The 20,284-nt window shown below is 38.0% G+C and overlaps 2 protein-coding genes across 6 annotated transcripts in view; one reads left to right on the forward strand and one right to left on the reverse strand.

The window, feature by feature from the left end:
- The window catches only part of sgce (sarcoglycan, epsilon), a 31,903-nt gene extending 14,650 nt beyond the window's left edge, over positions 1–17,253 (reverse strand). For 2 of the 5 annotated variants that reach the window (XM_030146821.1, XM_030146818.1), the window contains exons 1-6: positions 16,990–17,253; positions 14,687–14,797; positions 6,847–6,969; positions 6,522–6,679; positions 3,382–3,454; positions 1,071–1,269 (exon numbers count right to left, since the gene is read on the reverse strand). In XM_030146821.1, coding sequence (XP_030002681.1) covers positions 1,071–1,269; positions 3,382–3,454; positions 6,522–6,679; positions 6,847–6,969; positions 14,687–14,797; positions 16,990–17,038 — 713 coding nt within the window. In that variant the 5' untranslated portion in view covers positions 17,039–17,253. The remainder of the gene's footprint in view (positions 1–1,070; positions 1,270–3,381; positions 3,455–6,521; positions 6,680–6,846; positions 6,970–14,686; positions 14,798–16,989) is intronic. The other 3 variants (XM_030146819.1, XM_030146820.1, XM_030146822.1) reach the window with 3 other exon arrangements.
- The window catches only part of ppp1r9a (protein phosphatase 1, regulatory subunit 9A), a 96,874-nt gene continuing 90,810 nt past the window's right edge, over positions 14,221–20,284 (forward strand). The window contains exon 1 of the mRNA XM_030146813.1: positions 14,221–14,348. The gene's annotated coding sequence lies outside the window, so the exon portion shown is untranslated. The remainder of the gene's footprint in view (positions 14,349–20,284) is intronic.

The following is a 20,284-nucleotide window of genomic DNA, read 5'->3' on the forward strand; positions in this document are numbered from 1 at the left end:
TCCCCCACCCCACCCCCACTCAGTTCTTCCTTTTCTTTACAGATAATTTGCAGAACAGAATGAACCATATATAAAAAGACAAACCAAATACTGCTCTCCTAAAGCCAGGATTGGTGTTTGTCCAAAACCTTTGTGTAGCTATGGAGAGAAGAACTAGTGAGGAACAGAACTCAGAGCTTCACTTTCCATGTTTGTGCTGACGCTTGGAATATTCAAGAATCCCTCCTCCACTGAGTATTCCAAAACGTCTACATCAATCTTTGATGACTTGTGACAGTTCATGTGGGCTGTTCCCTGCTGAATTAAACCAAGACACACTGTCTGTCAGCGCTGACGGCTGAGTGTACTCATCTAATTCACTGCAAACTGTGGATCCTCAGGGCCCTAATTACAAAAAATGTCAGCGTGATGTCAGTACGCGGAAAACAAATGCAATGCAATTTGACTACAACAGGGGAAGAGGTCCCTCAAAGAGACAAACTTTAAGCACACAAAAAAAACAAAATAAAATGTCAGTTTTAAAATAGAAATAATGCACAATGATAGAAATTGAGATAATAAAAGGTACGCACCAACCTGGTATTACAGTACCTCCAGGAACGGTGCACCCCCACCTTAATTTCCCAAAGGGCTCTGCCCAAGGGGTCAATTAAATTCTATCTAATCCAATCTAATCTAATCTAAATCATATCCCTATAAAGGCAGAATGACTTCATTTAGCTGTATTTCAGTCTCCCTCTTTGAATATCGTTAGCCCCATAGCATAATTACCAAATATAATCTTGACAAAATATAATATTAACAAATATAACATAATTTAACAAATTCTTAGATTTTTGTCTTTTTATTTTTCTATTGTATTTGATACATATTGACTATCCCCCTAGGGGGATCAATAAAATATATCTTATCTTATTTGACGTATATTTGGCCAGATTGTGATATCTTCATGAAATGAATCAGCAGTGTTATGAAAGTAAAGCCATGCACATTATACAATTTTACCACGACTTAGGCAATTATGAGATGAATAATGATGAATAAAGGCTTCTCTCTCCGACATTTCTCACCCTTCTTTGAGGTTGTTGATGGGCAGGGGTACCCGGCCCCCACGGTCCAGTGCAGATGTGATGTTGATGGCGTTGAGGCGCTCCGGCTGCCATACATTCTTCACGGCCCCTAGAAAATCTCCCAGTACCTCGCTGGCCAGCATCTCCTCCACGTTCATGTTTTTGATGTAAAACTCTGCTTGGTAGGGGAGTGGGAACTCTTTGTGTAGGGACAAAAAGCAAGATTAAAGGTGAAGGTGAGAAAAATCAGTGAGAAATGACAGGGAATGATGTAACAGCTAACATTATTATTACTTTTACTGCTGCATGGTTGACACCGCAGTGACATCACTGCGTCTCTGGATGACTGTGTTGAGCCAGAGCCGGTGTGTCTGCTCTACTCTTTTATGACTCAGCCTCCTTCTGGGGCCAGATGGCATTTGACATCAGAATGGAGGGGGAGTGATGTCATATTAACGCCGTAAACATCTGCCGAGCACGCAGTTCATATTGTACGGCTTGTACCTTAACTGGTCAACCAGCCGGTGCACAAACAGGCAGATGCCCGGAAGTAAGGTGGAGTTCTGAAACTGAAAACAGGCAGCAGCTGCATCCCAGATTCTGCAAATCAGTTGTCTAATATCACGCATATTTACCACAGCTGACCACAGCTTTGTACGTGTCAAAAGCATAAAACTGCACTGTCTGATATATGGGTTGTTCCGATTATATGGTTTCTCTAAAATGAGCCATATACAGTGGTACCTTGACTTGCAAGTTTAATTTGTTCCGTGACCAAGCTCGTAACTCAATTTGCTTGTATATCAAGTCAGTTTTCCCCAATTAAATTGAAATGCCATTAATCTGTTTGAGCCCCATAAATCAAAATACGTCAAGATAATGTCTAGCATAGGTCAAACTTATTTCTAACCTATGAGTAACATGCTTTGAGCCTACGTGTAACTTATATCGAACTTATCTCCAACACATATTGACGTATGTAAATGTATTTGATGTGTTCTGGACGACCTCTTTTCACCTCTTCCAGACACGTGGCAAAGCATTTCAGCACCTCCCCTCTGGACAGCGACCGGACTTTGTTGTGTAGCAGAAGATAATACCTGTAATACCTAATATCACCATCATTTAAAATTAGAATTACATTCAAAAAACTAACAAAAATAAAACATATTTAAATGAAATACTCATTATTACTTTTCCAAAGCTACAAGGAGCTACAGCAGAGGGATGAAAGCTCACTCATAACTTGAATTTTGACTCGCAACTCAAAGCAAAAAATCATAACTCAGAAAACTCGTAAGTCAAGGTACCGCTGTATTTATAACAAATGGCTCAACTTACACTGAAGTCTTATGGATCACTTCAATAACGACCATAGAGATTAAAACTACTATATTATTACCTCTGCCAAGGAATGGCGGATTGGGTTTGTTTGTCTGTCTGTCTGTTAGCAAGATAACTCAAAAATTTCTGGATGGATTTTGATGAAATTTATAGGATACTTGATACTGGCACAAGGAACAAATTATTAAATTTTGGTGGTGACGGGGGGGGGGCTGATCTGTCTTGGCAGAAGTCTGCGCTCTCCGAGTGCTTTTCTAGTTGCCCATAAAGTTGTAATAAAATATTTGTACCTCTTCTCATGAAATGATTGTGACAGTGTGGTTTATTCTTGATAGATAAAGTGTAACTGGGACTCAGTACATAATCATTGCACTGGGTCAAAGGCGATTACTGATGTGTAGAAATAGGAATAAGGAAAGTGTCTGAAAACAAAAATATTCCAACTTTATGGGCATTTTGTATTTTACACAGCTATTTTTTTTACCATAAAAGAAAAACAAACTTAATATATTTATTCATATCAAGATATAGTAATGTATCTTTAGACTCACTCAATAAATGCTGATCACTCATTTTTCATTTTACTCTGAATTTTCTGCACAAAGTTGGAACAATCTAAGAAAACAAATGTTTTTTCATGTATCTGTGCTATTAAGTTTATGAGAAACCTAATAGAGTAACTACAAATACTTACATTTTCACACAGGACTAAAAACATCAGCTGAAACTGGAAAGAAATAGTGATTTGACATTGACTGATACTGACTGATATGACTATTTTTTATCATAATAATATTTTTGTCTGTATTTCCCAGTTTTATGATAAATGAGAAGTAATGAAAGGCAACTCCAGGTCCAAGTTTGTGAACAAGCTTATTTTTCTCAGGGAAAAGCAAGACTGAATTATTAAAATTGCACAGTCTAATCTGTGCTTTAAGCTCTCAGCTCTCATACTGGTGCCTCTTACCTTCCGTGGCCATGATGTTTATGACCAAGTTGTGCCGTGCCGTCTCGAATGTGCGTCTGTTATAGGCTGTAATCTGCAACGCACAGGGGTGAAAGTTTAAGCCCAGATCAGTGCAGCTTATATGGCAGCAGCAGTTCTGTGGACCGGGCTGAGCTGCACTCACTAGCTCATAAACTCTGTACTCAACTCAGACGCCACACAGAGGCACATGTCCGCCGCTGGGAACCGTAAGCCTTTTGGGAAAAGAATTTCTACAGTAGCTTATGGGGGACAAAGAAAGCATAACAACATAATGGAGTTAAGGCCTGAGCTTACAGTAACATTGCACCATGTTACTACGCTGTGAATTTGCTCCACTACGAGTAAAAGCTCTGTGTTTGGAAACTTACATAAAATATGTATATTATCAGCAAAATGTGCTTAAGTAGTCACTGTGCAGTAAAATGGTCCATGTCAGTGTTTTACCATTATTTATAATGTCTTTAAAATTAATTTTACTGCTGCATTCATGTGTTTATTACATCTTACCACTGTTTATGTTTAAGGCTAAGCTCATTTGTGACACTTTATCTACCACTAGTACTTTAAAGGGGTTCTCCGCAGTACTGATGTTCTAAATTCTCAACAGCAGGGGGAGGTCATGCACCAGATCACACTTAAAAGAGTGACATGTTGCTTTTTTAAATGGAATTATGCATTTTAAAACATTTTCCTGTGGTCTACATAAACTGTAAATGCTATGCTTGGGTCTGAATTCTTCATTAATTCAACTACAACCCTGTTTTTGAGTAATGACAAGAAAAAGGTCGTTTTGAGCACTGGCCCTTTAAATGCACATGACCCCACCTCCTTCCGGGTTGTTACCTATTGTTATCGCTTTGCTTTGTGTGTTTGCGTGTGTGTTTGTTTGTTAGCAAGATAACTCAAAAAGTTATGGATGGATTTTCATGAAATTTTCAGGAAATGTTGATACTGGTACAAGGAAGAAATTATTAAATTTTGGTGGTGATCAGGGGTGGGGGGGGCAGGGGGGCCCACTGATCTGCCTTGGCGGAGGTCTGCGCTCTCCGAGTGTTTTTCTTGTTGACTGTGCGCTCTGTCCTGTTCAGCCACTTGAGCTTGTTAATACAACCAGCAACTGACCATTTTAGGTAATCAGCTCAAAGTTTAGACATATTATCTGCTGTACGTAAAGTGTCTTTGAGTTCTATGAAAAGCACTATACAAATAAAATATATTATTATTATTATTACTTTTATATTTTCAGTATGGACTACAACCGCTGCTGCTGTTAAACAATTATGTCGTACTCAGAGAAATGTTCGTCAAAAGTCTTGACCTTATATGTGCAAAAATTGTGAGGTAACTAGTTGTAAACGTGACAAATTAAGAAGGAATTGAAACAGGTTGTAGAAATCAACTCAATTTTTGCTGGAATGAATATAAAGATAGCTTTGCAGCACCTGGAGGGTTCAAATTCAAACTTTCTGAACTATTAGGGTCCAAATACACAAATAAATGAACCAAAGACTAATAAAAGTGGGTTTAGCAAAATATGACCCCTTTAAGACCCCCAAAACCACCAACAAATCAACACTATGTATCCACAGAGAGTATCACTTACTGAGTGAATGGAGTCTACAGTCCCTTGTTTCCACACATCTGTATTCTGGTATCATCAGGTTTTCTCCTTCAAACTAAAACTCATAACCAGTTCTTTTAACAGTCACTCAAAACAACTCTGTCTTATAATCTTCAAATGCTGCATCAGCTGATAGTTTACATTATAGCTCTGTTAGCTTAGCTGTGTTTAGACAGAAAACAGTCAGTAAAACCACAAAACACCTCCGTTTTCTGTACTATTTGTGTTGTCAATAGCTTCAATAAAAATATTTTTGGAATCGTCCAAAGACGTCCAGAACAATCACAGTTTAGTTTGAAGTGTGGATCAACAAACGACAAACTTAGCAAAGATAATAACATCATATAATAACTTTATAACTTCATACGCCTTATAATCTCTGTAGCAGATGCTGCAATTTCAGCATCAAACTCATTTTTTTAATCTTTCTCTTTTCCATATCTCTATGATTCAATACATTAGCCTCTTTGGCAGAACTTCAGAGGCTTTATTCCAAACACTCTAATGATAATTACCTCCGCCAAGGAGGTTATGTTTTTGTCAGGGTTTGTTTGTTTGTTTGTTTGTTTGTTTGTCTGTCCGTTAGTGTGCAACATAACTCAAAAAGTTATGGACAGATTTGGATGAAATTTTCAGGGTTTCTTGGAAATGGGATAAGGAAGAAATAATTAAATTTTGGAGGTGATCGGGGGTGGGGGGGGGCCCACGGGGGGGGCCACTGATCAGCCTTGGCGGAGGTCTGCGCTCTCCGAGTGCTTCTAGTTTTAGATATTTTTTTTTTTTATGTTTGGAAATAGAAACAGTACATGTAGCCTCTTTAATGTATCATGTTCTATAAGATAAGACTAGGAAGCTTATTATTTTTATTAATTATTTAAGGAGAAGGGGTGAGAGTTTGTAAGTTATACTTCTCACTCCTTTTCAATTATGTACTATATGTCTTATGTTTTATGTTTAAATGCTCTGTTTATCTATTGTTCTTTTTTGACATTCATATTTGAAATAAACACGTCAATCAGTCAAATCATATGTTTGTTGTGTTACTATCACGTATCTTAAAAAACTCCACTTGTCATGAGCTCAGAAATACAGCCACGGAAAATTTTTCAACCATTTCTCAAACATTAAAGACAAATACATGTGGAGGTATGTGGTTGTCATTGGACCAGATGGCAGGAGAATTTATTTGCATTATCTATCAGAGTTAAAAGGTGCAATATTTGCATCTCAGATATAGTACAGTATGACTATAAAGCTGCATACAATTTAAAGATTCAATTAAAGTAAAAGTATGTCAAATGTTACTTTATTGTTCTGCTTTATTACAAACCAGATGAGTTCAGTAAAATCAAATTCTAAAGTGTTCTTATCGACATGTGTTCAGGCATCCACTACATACCTTAAAACAGCACTCCTTTTCCTTCCTTCACATAAAAAGCAGTCATCCAAATACCACCATGTTCATTCTATTCACTTTGAAGGCCGTCCAAAACCTCACCTCTATCACGGTGGGCTTGCCAACATGCTCAGCAGTGGGCGAGCCGTAGAGCACTCCGTCACTGTGAGGAGTCCTCTGGATGTACCGCAGCCAGCCCGGTCTGTCAGGGTAGCCCATCAGGTTGGTGTTGAAAGTGATCGGGTCATTGCTGGCATCACCTGGAGGCAGAGAGGAAGATTAATGAGGTGTGCGGCAAATGTTCCGTTACGGGTCAGTGCTAATTCAGTAATGGCCAATGGCTGCAACTGCTACAGGTACAAATGGAACCTGATACAGAAATTATTCCATCACTATTCCTAATAAAATCAAAGCGGCTGTGTTGTACCTGACTTTGGATAAGGAGGAAACTCTCCTTTAAAGTACTCTCTCTCCAGCACGTGCACAAAAAGCACTCCAGCAGATGGGTAGACGTTCCGGTCTGCATGTGACCTCGACAAGATGGTGACCACTAAAGAGACGGAGAACAATTTAGCTCCTGATTACACAGCGTTTCCTTTTCTGTGAATGTCTGTTATTCATCATTAATGACAGAAGCACTGAAAGAAAGAGGGTGTTATTAAAGGTGCAAGCAAATAAAGCAAATGTTTATGTCACTCTAACAGTAGTATATAACCCAAATGGAGGTTATCTCAAAAATACTGAAGTATTGCAACTTGTTTTATGTGAGATGTTGTCAATGATTATTCCAAAGAGTGAGTACAATAGAATATATTATTTCTATGTTTGTCTCAAACACACACTCTGAAATGAGTCAGGTACCTGGGATAATTGAAGGAGATTAACCTGTAGCATTTCCATGTTAAAAATCTACCTAAATGTATGACTACAGCAATTGAATAAAGAGTTTATGTTACTATATGTCAAAGATGTAATGAACTGAATTTATTCCCAGCCACACCCCAACATCTCACTGTGAATGTAATGTATGTGACCACTAGACGGAGTAGTGAGTCACTCTACTGGTTGGAAGATAAGAACCATTATGAGATAACACTAGGGCTGCAACTAACAATAATTCTAATAATCGATTAATCTGTAGATTATTTTAATAACTAATCAATTCATCGGAGTTACACAAAAGACTTAATTCTCAAAGATCAGTATTTAACCCAAAGCAATATAGGCTGCAGACAAGTACCTAGGGTATAGTTAGTGAGCACTAGCCTGCTACCTAGACTTGTTATGGCTAGAGACTAGCAAGCTATAGTCTTCAACCAGCTCTGGTTATAGGCTATCAAACTAGCGTTGTATGTATTAGTCCCAGTCAAAGATAGGCAACGTTAGTTTGGTGGCCTGACAAACGGAGATGGATGAAAAAGTTATAATTATGACGATAATGTCCAACTAGCTAGTGGGCTAAAGTAATTATGACATGTAGGCTATCTTAAGCTAATGTTTACATTATGTTTCCGGTGGCCACCCGGTTTTGTTACAAAAATGGCACACAATGTTCCAGCCAAATGGGGCTGCCGTGGCCACGGGGAACATAATGTAAACCTAGCTTTAATATCCTGGCTGGCCATCTGAAGCCTCAGCCATGCTCCTCTGTGTTTTCCTCTGTTATATTTCACAGCATTTGGGCATGCCTCAATACTAACGTGCTCAAGACCCAGCTAATCAACTGCTGAATTCATTGCCAACTCTTTTAAGAATTGATTTGGATTGATTCATCAATTCGTTGTTGCAGCACTAAATAATACCACAGAAAAAAAAAAAAGGATAAAAGTAAGAAAAATAGAAGCATTGATGTCATTTTCACCACTGGACACAGATGTAGATTAAAAGAATGGAGTTTCATGCTAAAATCACAGCATTTCTTCTACATGGGTGATTTTGACTATGAGGCTTTTGAAGGTATTAAGTTATTATGTGATATTATTATTTTTTGTTAAGTTCGCCGTTTGTAACCGTTAACTGACAGTTCTGACCTTTTTTGGATGAATCCAAACAGATCATTAGTGCAGATATTGACAACACAAAGTGTACAGAAAGCGGAGGTGATTTGTATTTTTACTGTGGCTGTTTTCTGTTTAAAAACAGAGTTAAGCTAACAGAGCTATAATGTAAACTATCAGCTGATGCAGCATGTGAAGATTATAGGACACCATATTTACTTTGACCAAATGAGTTTTTGTTTGGGAAAAAAACTTGATGTAGTACAGATACAGTATGTGCAATTAATAAGCTTCTGAAATTAGAAAAGAAAGAAACTAGAGCTCGACTGAAGTTATATATAGTGCCATATCATGGGTTGTTTTTAGCATTTGTGTTGTTGGCTTTTGAGTGTCAGCACTAAATGTTTTCTGTTAGTCCACTTTAAACTGCAAGAGTTTGTGACATGTTCACCTGACACTGTCAAACCACTGTTTTTGAGACACCTTATATGACTTCGGCGAATAAAAAATGTAAGGCAATTCATGGAATGAATGACTGAATGAATGGTGTTTTAATACTGCTGACAATAATTTTTGGTTCATTGCTGGGTGTGCTCATGTGCGGGCAGTCTAGAAACAACTGACAGTAAAAACAAAAAAATATTTATGAATTCATTAGATTGTCCAGTGATGTTCAGTCCTGTAAAACAGTGATGTTCAGGGATAAGGACCTGTGGTGCTGACGAATGAAAACATAGTAATGAGAGTCATTCAGACTGGAGATTTGTTTACATACCCTCCTCTAACTCTGCCTCTGTTCTAATCTCTCTTTAGACTCAGTCCATTTCCCTCTCGACCATTTAGTTTTTATTTGTAAAGGGCATCAGCGGAAAAAAAAATGGCAGCCCCTTAATAAAAATGAACAGACTTGAAGACCGGAGGTGATTTGTGCTCCAGCTCGTCTCTTTATGTTTCTCTCTCTTTCACTGCTTCCCTCTCTTTTTGCTCACTTGTCTATGTTCAACCTCTTACTGTTTTGGGCAGGAGTTTTCTCTTCACACTTTTTTTTCCCTCCTCTTTTCTCTCCCTCGGTGGGTGGGCACTCAATTTTTAATCACCATGGGAGACTGAGTGTACAAGGAAGAAGAAGAAGGGGGGGGGGGGGGGGTTGAACAGCAAGCAAGAGAAAGTCTGAGCCGTTTTCGCCTGCAGACACATAACTCCAGATGCATTAAGCAGCTTGGAAAAGGTCTAAGAAAGCTATGTATGTGTTTACTGTGTGTTCCCCCACTGGCAAAATGTTGCCGGTTCCCACCATTTTAGCCTCATGTTTTAATCATCAGCATCCGAGTAACACACTCACCATCTCTGTCATTAGTATTACAACATGAAGTGGCTCTGTACTGTAAACCCTCCACTTGAACAGTAACTGATTTCCAAGGACACTCTCCACTGAAGAGAGTAATAGACCAGGACTGTCCTTTTAATCTGGGTCCATGAAAGAGGAAGTCATCATGTGATCCTCAGATGTAAGGAGTTATCTATTACCAGGATGTGCGACCGGGTTAAAGGCGAATGGGTGACATATTAAGCTGTGGATTACTAAGCAGGGCCACATCTTGAAGGCTAAACTCAGGGTTTCTGTGCCGTCTGGCTTCCCATGAGGCAGTCTGAAGTCCTACATTAAAGACATTTTTATATTATTCATGTCTTTTTTAAAATCATTATATTTACCGCATTTGAAAAATAACTTTGGCAATAATTTCAGTGCATAAACATGCTTGATATGTAAAATAAATGCAGTATATGTTGCATTAAATTGTGCACATCAGAAGAGTAACATACTAGATCATGGGGGTCCAGTCCTGGTCCTTGAGGGCCAGTATCCTGCATGTTTTAGATGTTTCCCTCTTCCAGCGCACCTGATGGTCCTTATCAGGCTTCTGCAGAGCTTGATGATAGGTATATAATTTGAATCAGGCGTGCTGGAAGAGGGATACATCTAAAACATGCAGGAGACCGGCCTTTGAGGTCCAGGACTGGACACCCCTGTACTAGACACTAGCATTTGATCAGTTTCAGCTACAACTAACAGTTTCATTGTTGATATTTTCTTGATAAATCACTTAATTGAGGAAATAAAATATTTATAAATGGTGATGTGTCTCAAAGCCATAGCTGATGTCCTCAAATGTTTTTTGTAATAATCCAAAGACATGCGTTTTATTGTCACTGTGGAGAAAAGAAACCCAAAAATACCATAATTAAGAAGCTAAAATCAAGCTTTTTTTTTTTTTAACAAATTTTACAAATCACTCAAAAATTATTAATTACTTTAGTTGCAAAAAGAAAATTACATTTGCCTTCAAATAGGTTTCATGTGGTTTTACGTTCATTTGGCTTTAGCTGGCTCTAAAAAACAACTTTTAATGGGAGTTAAATTGCCCAAGATCCAAAGTGCCAGAAGTGAAAATGTATAAAATGGTCCCATATGTATATTAAACTGGGCCAACAGCTAACACACAGCACAGGCCATATGTCCTCTGTCCCCAAGGGCCCAGCCACACTGAGATACAATCAATGTCAGTTAATGGCTCCTAAATGTGATGTTACTTAAATAAACCTCAAGCTCTGTCCACCACATCTCTTTCCAAGGACCACCTGAGTGTGACTAATCCATGCCAGCTCCACAGTAGCTCTTCACGCTGCCACACACACCCACGACATGAGGATCTAGGTTATTTGGAGAGCAGGAATAAAACCTCATTCAGTTTCACCACAGCGGTGGAGCCCTCTGTGATGACTTCAGTCGACCCTCAAATCCCCCTCTGAATGCGCACACTGGGGTTGTACGACCCAAACCGTTGGGCCTCATCAATCCTTCACTACACAAAGGATTCACGGTCACACATTTGGTGTCAAGGTCAAATATGGGTTATTTTATCATAACTCAGAAACCAACATGATGCAGGGTAAACATCTGTGACACATCCATAAGACGTATAAGCATGTCCAGATGGTCTGGTCTCACCTAATGTACAGAGGAATAGGAAATGACCTATAACACCACCCGTTCGAAACAGCAACAAACATTTAGTTTGCACACACATTCCTAGCATAATGTTAGTCAGTCTAGCATGTAGTATTACAGCCCCGTTCAGTTTTCCTACAACAATTTCCATTTCACTATTTCATATTTTCCCAATTCTTCTTAGACTTCACTTACTAAAAAGATGATTTTAATATCCAACTATTGATGTGTCTTACATTCTGATTATTCGTTATGTTGGTGGGTTCATTACTTGTTGTACATTGTCTTGGCCAATAATGTAAAATGTCTCAGTCTGCAAAGTGCTTAGCTCTTGGATATTATGTATAATTTGCTGCTAATTTTATGCAAAGTTTGTATCTAAACTTTTAAAATCCTTGCCCACCCAGGCTTTATATTTGTAACCATTAAATCAGCCCTCTGAATATTTGCATTTACTCATTTTGGCTGTTAGATCTACACTCCTACATAGAATGTTGGATGATGTTCTAGCTCTGCGAAGGAGGGCAATCAGTCACAAACACCAAACTTCTTGCCTTATTTTCCACAACATGAAACTCAGGCTGGCCCGTGCTTCATCATATAGTAGCATGTTTTGGTTTTGAGCTGGCTGCTTGCTCAAACAGCACGAAAAACACTGCATGTATAAGTCAATTTTATATACGACGGGGCTTCAAAACGTTCACGGAAAAAGAACATGGCTTGGACATGGTTTAAATCGTATGGTCCTCAGTTTCACATAGACGGACTTAAAGGCTGCTATCAACACTCGCAGAAGTGTACTGACCTAGATGGAGCATATGTTGAAAAATAACCATAACTTAAACCATTTTTTCCAACTGTTCTTTTTCGTGAACGTTTTGAAGCCCCGTCGTATATAAAATTGACTTATACATACAGTGTTTTTCATGGTGTTTGACTAAGTAGCCAGCTCAAAACCAAAACATGCTACTACATAACGAAGCACAGGCAGTAAATATAATGATTTAAAAATAACCATAACTTAAACTATTTTTCCCAACTGTCCTTTTTCCACAAACTTTTTAAAGCCTTCTTGTATTGTGAATTTTATATTTTCTAAAACAAAATAAGAACAATAACCCTAGAACAACAATCCTCTCTCCATTCTTAGTCATGCCTGGAAATAACTTAATTTTATTCTTTCCCATACAACAGTGGAACCACTGGACCAGAGGTGTAGTCCAGGGTATACAGCAGTATACTACTTATTTTTCAGTCAGTATTGCATATACCCACTTCTAAATCCTCCTGATGCGCACCATTCAGTAGTATCTGAACCAAATTGCCCATGTTGTCCCCTAGGATGGTGAAGCCATGACCCGCCCTACTATGCCTCGAATTGGCTAGTACTCGGTGCTTTCACTGATTAGATTGGTTAACTTTAGGCATGAGGACTGATGAGCCAATTAGAGACAGAGTAGGGCGGGTCATACCGAAGAAAATATTGCTAACTAGCGCCAGCCACCTCTGAAACCTGATTGGACACCTCAGGTGCCACTTCCACCACGGTTGATTGACAGGCCACTGCACGTCTCATTGAAAGATGCACGATTATTGGAAATGCAAACGAGAAAGGCAGAATAAACGTCTTTCAAGTGAGTGGCAGTTACTGAGAACCTACTTTCATAGAATACATAATTCTGAGGTTAGTTTTAAGGTGGTTTCAGAATGAGTCACTGTTTTAAACTACTGGTCATATGACTGCACATTTATAGAAGAGATTTTGTCACCAATAGTTAAACTGTGTGAGTAGGCTAACGTTATGAAAGGCTAACGTTATCCTATGTTTGCCTCATGTTGACTACATTTACATTCATGCAGCTGCTTGTGTGACCAGTAATACCTACAAACTGCTCCTGATCAAGTCATGATAATTTTATAATGGTGAGCAAATACTACTGATGAATTTTTGGGTAAACTAAATAGAGTAGTCTGACATGTCACTGTTTCTAAAACAAGGTGTTTTTCTGGACTACTTAAAAAAAAGGCAAAAATTGAGAGTATACCCACTTCTCCAGGGACCACTACACCACTGCACTGGACTATGTTATAACCTCACTTGTGATCTGACTCTTTCCACGCCATTCCATTACAGGTTAATAAAGATCACTGACTAAGCTACACTAAGGCCCTGCTAATAGCATCAGGTCTGCTTATTTGTGGAGGCCTGACGTTCTGCCAGGCCTCCTCGAGATGATGAACAAAAGCTCCAGTACTGTACATAATACATTACTAATTAAAGGTTAATACTAAACTGTCTGCTGGTGACTAAACTGTTGGCTCCAGCTTCAGTGACATAAAGACAAAAAAAGGCCATGGTAATATGTACAAAGACTGACATTTTTATGCATACTGATATTTATCCACACATATAGCACTAGTATTCTCTGCATGTTAGACATAATCATATACGCACCATTTTAAGAGATTGACAGGCATACATAAAGGCCATGATGGATCACTAACAGAACAGGGGGATGGTGGAAATGACTAACTAGATTTTATGCTTCTCTGTGTTGACCTTGGACAGGCTTAGGAGTGATGCCTTCGTCGAAAACGCTATTGGCAACTCACATAGAAAAAAAAAAACCTTGTCCCTCAAATGGCTTTAGTCATTGAGATCGGCTGAATCGCGTTCATATGTGCCCGTCTCTCAAGTCAGGAGGAATGCATGTGCTTCTTTGGTGTTTAGAAGGGGAAGCACAAACAACAAGGAAGGCTACTGTTTGTGCCGAGTGTTTGTCTGTGATGAGTCGGAGCCGAGTTGTTCTCAACACAAGATCTGGAAGTGAAAGTAGCTGGTGTCACAACAAGCAGAAAACACTGGCTGAGAACAAGACTGGACGCAGCACAGACAGTTCAGCGTCCTAGTGCTCTGGAAAGGTAAGATATGAGATTTCACTGGTTTGCTGTGAATCCCACTTGTTTGGTGTCTTCAGCAGTGTTGATTTAGTGACATAAAGTTTCATGATAAACAGCAGAAACCTGTCATACAGTTAATGATTTAGGACAGATTCTACCTCTACCAAAAGAAAGATTTAGACAAGATTTATATTCAGTTAATTGCTGTTACAGTAAAATTAAGCGAGGCAAGTCTGTGGCACTGAAAACAATAACGCCAGTATTAATGGGGAACCAGTTGAGTGTGTCACTGTGTTATGATGGGGGGAGGGGCAACGGGGCAAAACACATGAAGTCCACCACTGCACACACCCACTCACCATCTCTGTACACAGTTGTTCTCTGCCTCAAGACCATGGATCGCTCCATGTCGACATTTTTCTCACGTAAAGCAGTGTGTCTGGCATCAAAGGCATGCACTATGTAAACTACTGGATCAATGGACAAATACATGAAAGGGACAGGTTTTCTATTTGACTCTGATCTATACAGCAGATATGCAACATATCACACAACAATCCTAGAAGTTACTTTATGTAAGTTTTTTTTGTTGTTGTTGTTGATGATTATTTAACAAAAAGTGTTGGTCAAACTTTGGGTTAATTCTGAGTGCTGTTTGTTCAGACAACACTGATAACTCAAATTTTTACCAATTTTGAGTCACTAAAATAAAGATTCAATTAAAAATGCTGGTTGGCTGTACTTTCCAAGATACAGCCTTGGGTCAAACTGTGAAATTCTATGAATTAATGAGAGAATGGATTTATTCAAAAGGGATGTTTGCCTCAGAGCTACAAGATCTACTTCAAAACTCTGTCTACACATTACAGTACATTCATTTTTCAAGTTCTTTCTAGAGGAAGGTTTATAAATCTATTGTATCAATGTACATAAACCAATATGTGTCACAGCTCTTTATCAAATACATTAAAAACATGAGCTAAATGACACTTTCATCATTTGTTTTCCAATTCTTATTAAAGCAGAGGTTCCCAACCTTTTATGGTACATGACCCCATTTTGACATCACAAATTTGTGGCGACCCCAGACATTCAAAATGGAGACTTTTTAAATTTTTCGCTAATATTAATTTGTTTTTGATCATGTAATAGTTTGCTATACTATGTTGCAAATAAACATTAATTTTAGATGACATTTAGTCTATATAATGTATATTATTATGGACAGAGGCAGAAAAGCCAGGTGTAGATTACTGCACAAAGTGAGAATTTTATTTTCCTTGGTCAGGATATGTACAGTCGAAATTGTATTTACAGGACTGACAATTAATACTGAACAAACAAGAACTCAAACTATGAATTATGAAAGAGCTGCAGCATCTGAAACTGACCACAATGAACATTTGAAAGATAAACAGTACCACAGTGCTTCAGTTTCAGAGTTTGTCATGTCTTTTATGTACTGTGATTGTCTCTGTCAACTCACCATACATTTTTTATTAGTAGTTTTATTAGTTTTTTTTTTTATTTTTATCTATTACTAGAAATTTCAGGTGACCCCAATTGAATTCCAGGCGACCCCACATGGGGTCCCGACCCAAAGGTTGAAAAACACTGTAATAAAGTATGTAAGATTTAGTACATTTAACCTCTGAGGCAGATAATTTTAAAATAGTCAGTAGTGAGGTCATATTAAACCTTTGAATTCTAGTATGGTACTTCCTTATAACTTTAACTGTAAATTCTTGTAACATTTAACCTGACATAAATAGCTGGACAAAATACTAAACTTGCATGCAACAGAAGAACCACATCTACAGTTTGCAACATGATCAAAATGGAATTAACACCCCTGGGATATAAAAACCATAAAAAATCTGATAAAAATAAACAATGAATGGCATTGCGTCACAAATTGACAAGTTAGAAGAACCACATTTACAGTTAGCAACATGATCAAAATGGAAATAACACCCCTGGGATATAAAAACCATAAAAAATCTGATAAAAATAAACAATGAATGGCATTGCATCACAAATTGACAAGTTAGAAGAACCACATTTACAGTTTGCAATATGATCAAAATGGAAATAACACCCCTGGGATATAAAAACCATAAAAAAATCTGATAAAAATAAACAATGAATGGCATTGCATCACAAATTAACAAATTAAGCTGTTTTCCCTGAGGATAATACATGTAGCATTTGCATATTACTGTCATTGCATGTATGCAGAGGTATAATTAATAACATGTTCACCTGTTAAACTGACATTAGATATGTAATGAAGCATCCATAATCCACCTGGTCTACAGAAAACACAGGCCACGTCTGGGGAAATAGATGCTACTATTCATCATCTGAATCAAAGACTGACGTTTATTTAATGCTACTAGCAAGACAATGGGCTAGCTGGCTGGAGTTTTCAGGTACTGTCCAGTGGATAAAGGCTAAATGCTAATGTACTCAAGCCGAATAAGTGTCTGTATAGCTGTCTATTGTTAGCCTTTTTTCCATGTCTCCTCCTCAGCCTCCTGGAAAAAATGAGCCGAGCAGCTAAACAGCAGCAGGCTAACTAGCTAGCTAACAGTCAGGGATACCGCATTAAGGACAAACGATTAAAAACGGAACGCTTCGACCCGGGTTAATCGATACGTACCCGTACTCAGCCATACCGCGACAGCTGCAGTGGACATGGTGGATAACATCCTCGTAAATCTTACATGAAAAAGGTAGTTTGATCTAATCGCCAGTGGGTTTGACAGCCATAGTCAGAGGCATCCTGCAGCATTCCTCCGTCCGCCTCCTTCCTTCTCTGGAAACAGCCTCAGCTTCTTATTGGCTGAACATCTGGATGGAAAAACATGGTTGTCTTGTAAAAGAAAAAAAAAATGGTTGAAAACACGATGTGAATCAAAATAGTAGCACCACGCCTGCAGCAGTCTAAAGTTAATGTTGTTTGCCTGCATATTAAACAGACCATAAGGAGTGGCTGTGTTTTTATAATTATGGGTTGATCTGTCATTAAAAGAACAAAATGTAGATGTAGATTATTTACTGTTAACTCCATTTTTAACCATCCTCATTAGAAACTGCTTCATTTCAGGGCTTGATTATTATTCTAATGGCCCACTCATTTGACCCCCAGTGGGACCAGATAGCCTGTAAAGACACACACACACACACCCTCACACACACACACACACACACACCTCAGCAGGGTTTGACCTCCTGAGCCCAGCTGTGTGACGGCAGGGGCATGTTTAAGGAGCTCCAATCTGGACAGCCCCCCTGCAGAGACAGTCCTAGCAGACAGATGGTCGTATTTTGGCCCCTTGGCTTCTAGTCAAATGTGCTAAAGGGCTCCGGGGCCCTTAATTCTCCACTCATCCTTCCTTGATGTTCTCTTGGCCACAAAGAGAGTGCTTTGATCGGGCCGAAAAGCCTCCTAATTCAGGCTAACACACCAACCGCTTGGCTCCTACTTGATGAATAATTGTGTGAGTCTGAATTCATGTCTTCCTCTGTAGTGATAAACATGGCATCTATCATCTGTGCTCTGCATTGCGTGGCTGTTCTGTTCTCACTCTCCCTTTTACCCCTTAAGATTATTTTTAGGTTGCTTAGCAACATCCTCACATAGTCAGTGTTTATGCTTGCTATGAATGTATCATGATAATCACCATAGGTCTATGCATGCAAAAGTGATTAAAACTGGGACTGCAATAAGCCTCCAATAAGTGTCACTTTACACTTTAATTGTCCTGAATTTGTTTGTTTTGAACTGTGGGATGAGATGCTGAAATGTAGCCCATTTTTTCCTCAGTATCTGTATAGCTGTGAAGTATGTAGGCAACAAACAGTAGTAAACATTGATTTTTCTTTTCTGTAGGAACATTAGATGAATTGTACTTCACGATGAAATATAACACTCATTATAAACTGAAGATACAGTGAACCTGTACTACAAATAATGGAGTAAAATTGTACTGAATACAAATAATTATAGTAAAAATGATTGCTACAAGAGTATACAAGTGCCTTCTGCTTTAACTGAGTTTAGAGGGAACTAAGATGTTTGTATAACCATGTAAATGATGAAATTTGGCTTATTTAATTAATGCACATGTTAAAAATAGATTTATATTACAAGATTAAATATGACAGAAAAGTTTTATTGTCTGAGACTGCAGTGCCAGTGTTAAACACATTGTTTAATGTACTTCATAGATGAATTATTTACTATTATCTGTTTTTGTGTGGTGATCTACCCATTTCTACATATTTATAATCTGTTCTGTGGAGACTACATAAGCATCACTGCTTTTTATAACACATCAAAACAATTATTTGACACATTTTGCTTCTTAGAATATTCTCACACTGAGAAGTTGACAAAGCTCCTTTTCTGTTGCTTTATCACATGAATTAGATCCCGTGTCTGTTGACTCCTACGTGACCCAACCAACAAGAAATTTTAGACTTCTGATCTTAAAAAATATCATGCAAAAATATTCCAGGGAGAGAATGCAAAGTATATAAGAAATGTGTGAGAAACAATGCTGCTGTGTTTAACCAAATAGAGCGGGGGTGTCAAGCACATGGCCCGCGGGCCAAAACCGTGCCACCAGAGGATCCAGTCCGACCCGTGGGATGAATTTGTTGAAGATATTAACAATCAAGGGTGTCAAAATAATTTTAGTTCAGGTTCCACAATCAGACCAATATGATCGAAAGTGGGTTGAAACAGTTTCACTGTTTCTACATTTACTTTACTGATCATGATTGATGTCCATAAAAGCTCCAAATAAAGTTAAGGGTTATTATGGGACTGCATATGATGAAGACCATGAAAAGATGACAAACTGTATTTTACACCAGTTATTTACATGGATGGATGAGTGGATCAAAAGTTATTTAATTCTTTAGATCAGTAGATGGTTTTGGTCGGTGGTGGATGTTTGCTTTTGTGGCAGTTCCCAAATGATTTTTTTTTTCTCTCTCTATTTTTAACTTTTTTAAAGTGATTTATCACCATTTACTCTGATAATATGGTCAGTATTTTTGCATTCTTCCATTAAAATAAGTTTTTCTTTTTAACATTTAATTTACTGATTATGATTGATGTCCATAAAAGCTCCAATGAAAGTTAAGGGTTATTATAGGACTGCATATGATGAAGACCATGAAAAGATGACAAACTTACACCAATTATTTACATGGATTGATAGGATGAATGGATCAATAGTTATTAAATATTTTAGATCAGTAGATGATTTTGGTCGGTGGTGGATGTTTGTTTCAGTGCCACTTTTGTGGGAGTTCACAAATGACTTTTTCTCTATTTTTAACTTTTCTTAAGTGATTTATCACCATTATAGTCTAATAATATGGTCAGTATTTTGCATTCTTACATTAGTGTTAAAGTTATAGTAATAGTTAAAGTAATAAAGGGTTATTATAGGACTGCAAATGACCTATCTGATGATCATGAAAAACTGTATTTTACACCAATTATTTACATTTCATTTCATTTCTTAAGATCCCCATTTGCAACTGAATCATCAGCTGCTATTCTTCCTGGGGTCTCCTCTACATTACATTACAATTTTAATTATTTTACATTCATCTTATCATTGGTTTGATAGGATGAGTGGATCAATAGTTATTAAATATTTTAGATCAGTAGCAGTGGCGGCACCAGGATTTTAAAAGTGGGGGGGCAACTGGAGGGCAAAGAAAATGTTGGGGGGAGACAAAAAAATTTTGCGCATTGTACGAAATTAACATTTTGCGATTTAGCGGCTGCAATATATGTGTGTGTGTGTGTGTGTGTGTGTGTGTGTGTGTGTGTGTGTGTGTGTACGTATATATATAATGTATAGCCTATCCGTTACACTTTATATAGAGGGCAATTTTAGGTAAAATCAGGTAATACTTAATGTATTCAAGGT

Source organism: Sphaeramia orbicularis, chromosome 11 (genome assembly GCF_902148855.1).
Source record: "Sphaeramia orbicularis chromosome 11, fSphaOr1.1, whole genome shotgun sequence".
Classification (NCBI taxonomy): Eukaryota; Metazoa; Chordata; class Actinopteri; order Kurtiformes; family Apogonidae; genus Sphaeramia; species Sphaeramia orbicularis.